At 37.4% G+C, this 4,426-nt stretch overlaps 1 protein-coding gene across 1 annotated transcript; it reads right to left on the bottom strand.

Annotated features, from left to right (window-relative positions):
* Window positions 1-2,377: 2,377 nt before the first annotated feature.
* Window positions 2,378-3,867, bottom strand: gsc (goosecoid). Its single transcript, XM_036541566.1, has 3 exons — window positions 3,549-3,867; window positions 2,896-3,155; window positions 2,378-2,527 (listed from the first exon to the last, which is right to left on the bottom strand). The coding sequence occupies exons 1-3, from the start codon at window positions 3,865-3,867 to the stop codon at window positions 2,378-2,380; spliced, it is 729 nt and encodes a 242-aa protein (XP_036397459.1).
* Between the last annotated feature and the right edge of the window lie 559 nt (window positions 3,868-4,426).

Genomic DNA, 4,426 nt, shown 5'->3' with positions numbered 1-4,426 from the left:
TGTTACAAGATCTGCATAATTCAATTGCTCAATCAGCTTTAGGTGCAGATAACAAAAATTCAGTTGGTATAGAATTTAATTGAGGTAATTTATCTAGAGGAATCTTTCATTCAATTTGTGGGACTCTGCTCCCTATGGTACCCTACTGTGTAAGATGGCACTGCTCTGTATACCACTGAACAACATATCCACAATGAAGTAAATTCAGTCATAAGTGGGCCTAAATTATCTCTTAAAATGAATCTTCCTGCATGATTCTTCTTTACTCATCTAATCCTGTGAACTGTGGTGTAAATCAAAAAATGGCTGTTGATATTTATATATTTATTGATATTTATTGGTATTCCATGGTATAGACTTCACACAAATAGTCTGAGATCCTTTGTGAAGTATAAGCATTCAAACATTGCGAGATGAGAAATCAGTTTTCGTCTTTATAGTTCTGATACCGTTATATGGATCAGTTAACTTTGCATCGTTAGACATCTGTGTTCACCTGTGGAAATGGGTCAGCTGTTCCATAAAAAACGGAGAGTAATATGTTCATTTCTGTATCAGATGCGTTTCATTATTCTGGAGCAAAACACGGGTTTTCAAAGAAAGATGAGTAGCCTATTCTTGACCTCGCGGCCTGGCTTCTGTTTCTATCTTATTGAAAAATGGTTGAGCCTGAAATCTATCCGCAAGGTCATGCCTTAAATGCGTCCTCTTGCTGTAACTGTAATTTTTGACTCATAGATTCAGCAGACTGATCTTTTTTCTGCAATGCGTCACTTTCTGCTGACATGACCTATCCTCTATAACCTACAAATTTAGCACTAATAGTAATGCAGCTTTGATCTGAAATTCTAACGATAGGAAGCGCTACTTGCTGCTTGCTGGCTTTGGCCATGTATGTGGTAAAGCAATGAATTTAATTAAGTTTTGATTTCACTGGGCACTGTCGCATTCGCTGCGGTTTTATTGTGACTTCAAAGTTGCGTCTTTACACCTGTAGGTAGGGGACAGGCGTATGTGAAACTTGCATGCTATCTATTGTAGGCCTATGTGGTTAATACTTTAGCTGGAGACCAGATGAAATGGAATATTAAGTGCAGGAAACCGGGCCGCATATATGCGCTAAGTAATTTCTGGCTGATTGCTTGGGACCCTACTTGCAAAAACTATGACCAGCCTGGGGATGCCCTATATCTTGTTTTAAAATGATTAATTTTTTCGTTATATAGTAATCAACGACATAAACACAAGTGTATGAAATGTATTTCAGATAAATTAAAACGTAAATATGATCCCAGTAAATATATTTGCGCTCTTTTTGTAATACCATCAAAATAACAAATGAGATCAAACGAGGGATTCCTCTAAATTATGTATAGGTAGTCAGATAGCTTTTTATTAAATTGTCAAAGCATAAAATTGTGTTAATACAGAGACACTAATGCAGATGAATACAATAATACGTTATAAAATGACATAAACGTCTTTACTCTGAAAAAATATGCGCATCCCCACGAAAAAAAAGATCATATTTATGTTGACTCTTGATAAATACGATTTGGCTTTTGTCAATATTCTTTGCTATTTTTCATCAACTATATATTACTAAAATAAAACCAATTAATTACTTACTGTGAATTAGTCTTTATTATAATTTATTCTGGAGTCATTTACTAAATGTGTTATATGAGTATTTTTAAAAGATATGTTGCCGAGTGGTCTGAAACGGAGTAATTGTCAATATTCATATCGCAATTTTTTTCTATTTTATTTATAAGAAATAAAAACAATGGACATAGAGAACTATCAGTTACCATTTAATGCATACTCACTGTTCCTGTAGTTATTACCATTTTAAAGTTATAGACTAGATGTTTCCAATAAAATGCAAATATGCTCTAGAGGAAAAAAAACACCCCAGTCAATACGCTCATAACTGCATTAATCATGTTAATATAAATACATTTGTGGTGTTTTTTTTTATTATTTTTGTTTTTCTTTACGTTGTAAACTAAAACAGTATATCGAGCTCCGGGGCAGAGGGAGCACACAGGACTTAATTATGTTAAAACATATTTATCAGGTTTAACATTTAATATTCAAAAGAGATATTCAATGAAAAAAATGTAGGAACCAAAAAAAACGGATTCTGTTGCTTTCCCACATATTGTGTGCGTTACAACAGTCTTAAATTAAATATAAATACCAATACGAATAATAACAGTAATATATACTATACAACTGTGCAACATTATGGCAACACGTTTTTTTTTACTTCATTCCACATTTAATATACACTATTTACATTCTGTCCAAATCTTATGGGTAATGGCGTGTGCAAGACGTGCGCATCCACATATGCAACGGTCCTTTCAAAATATCAGCTGTCTGAATCCACGTCACTTTTCCCTTCCTCAGATTTCTCTGTGGCTGTTTTAGTTGATTTGTTCCATTTCTGAGAGTTTTCTGATTCTTCGGAGGATGACCGTTTCTGTCTTCGCCACTTCGCTCGTCTGTTTTTGAACCACACCTATGCGGAAATAAAGGGTACAGACGCTTACAATCGCTATAACCTACAGGACTGTGTGGGGAATTGCGTACTAAACTTGTGAGCGAATTAAATTCGTCGAACAAAACCAAGGGTCATAAACTTTAAATTTGTTCATTCAAAAAAAGACTGTAAATGCGCTACATTTCGTAGAAAATTGCTAAATAATTTCTTAATTGTTTACTTGTTGGTGCTATTTCACTGCGGGAAAGGCAACAATCGACGTTCTTTTTAGTCGTATGTGTAATATCTAAAGGCAAAGCTGCTTGTTCATTGGTGTTACCCCTGTTAATTAAATGCCATGAAGTCATAATAATACAATCTACAATAATACCAGCAAATGTTTTCACCTCAACTTTTTCCTCGCGAAGGTGCACCTTTCGTGCCAACTGTTCCCTGGTGCCAACATCTGGGTATTTGGTTTCCTGAAAAAGGTTCTCCAAAGCCTCCAGCTGTTCGTCGGTGAAGATCGTCCGGTGTCTCCGTTTACGTCGGCAGTGTAACTGGTTCAGCAATTGAAGTTCTGTCCTCGTTAAGGTACCCACATTCATGTACGACATCATCTGGTGCGGGACTGGGGAGAGGAGCATCGAGCCAGTACTTTCGTAGCCTGTAATAAAATATGCACGGGTTAGGGGATCTAGTCCCGAAAAGACAGGATCCCCAAACTGCCAGCTGATGTCCCTGACACATTGTAACATTTGCCTGTGGGTTCAAAAGGCGCACTAGCCTGTTTTGTAAGAGGAATATCATTCACTGGGAACATGCATAAACAACGCGAAGAAAATCTTACAGTCCACAAAACCTTACGGCAGTAATTCTGTCTTGGCAAGTTTTCATTCATTTTACACTATTCTTACAGGCCTAACAGTGCAATCGTATAACCTATAAACGTATCGGAACTTTTACGAATGACCGAAGCCTTCCTGAGAGATTCAACCAGCATTGCAACAAGTACGAGAAACTTTGAAATTCAACAAAAGAAGTGGAATAAATGATAAACGCTTACCTGTAGGTATGCACGGACACTGTTGTGAGCCTAAAGCTGGTATTGCGCCGCAACATGCTGGGCCAGTTGGACCCTGTACATGAAGCTGCCCATAATAATAGTTATTATATCCAATTCTAGTCCCATTTACTGCTTGGATGTTTGAGGCCGATGGTCCAGCGGGGTGCGAATACAGTCCGTTATAATCTGTTGTGTACAGTGAATCCGTCAAATTAGAGAACACGACCGGAGCATTCCGATGCAGTAAAACGGAGTCCTTGCAACTGGGTCTCCCAGCCAAAATACTATCGATGCTGAACATGCCAGCGGGCATCACACGGAGAAGGATAAAATATATATAATATACTCGATTCTTAAATATATAAAGTCCGCTTAAATGACGGAAGCCCTCGTCAAAACCATGAATGTTTTCTTCAACCCGACCTCCCGCACGATCAATCGCTACAGTAACTTGTATTTGTGGTCCATCTGAACTTCTCCCCTGTTTTATACTCTACTGACGTCATCGGGGATTTTGCCTCGACTAAAAATGCAGATGACAACCCAAACCAGAGATTGGCTGTTCCTAGGAGTTAGCACACAGCAGTGTGAAAAGCACGGATCTGTGTATTGAGAATTAATTCAATTAAGTTAATCTTCACTATTTGCAGACTTTTGAAACAAATCACCAAATGCAATCCTGCGTCATCCGCGCAAGGTAATTGTACACGTTAATCTGATTAATTCTATTGTCGACACGAATTTGCGGGCAAATTCTCTGTTAACTCATTAATGGAGGTGTTATTTCTCATTTGAGGGTGAAAGAATTTTCCCTGCGACTTTATTTTCTCCTCATTAATTGACGTTGTACATATTTCTAGCCTACTACATAA

Source organism: Megalops cyprinoides, chromosome 12, assembly GCF_013368585.1.
Source record: "Megalops cyprinoides isolate fMegCyp1 chromosome 12, fMegCyp1.pri, whole genome shotgun sequence".
Classification (NCBI taxonomy): Eukaryota; Metazoa; Chordata; class Actinopteri; order Elopiformes; family Megalopidae; genus Megalops; species Megalops cyprinoides.
The sequence above is the reverse complement of the archived record's forward strand: the minus strand, read 5'-3'. Positions and strand labels throughout refer to the sequence as shown.

Coding starts and splice junctions, on each gene's coding strand:
- gsc (XM_036541566.1), bottom strand. CDS start 3,867: ATGCCCGCTGGCATGTTCAGCATCGATAGTATTTTGGCTGGGAGACCC. Junction 3,156..3,548: donor GTGCATACCTACAGGTAAGC/GTTTATCATTTA, acceptor ATTTTATTACAG/GCTACGAAAGTACTGGCTCG. Junction 2,528..2,895: donor TTCGCGAGGAAAAAGTTGAG/GTGAAAACATTT, acceptor ATTTCCGCATAG/GTGTGGTTCAAAAACAGACG.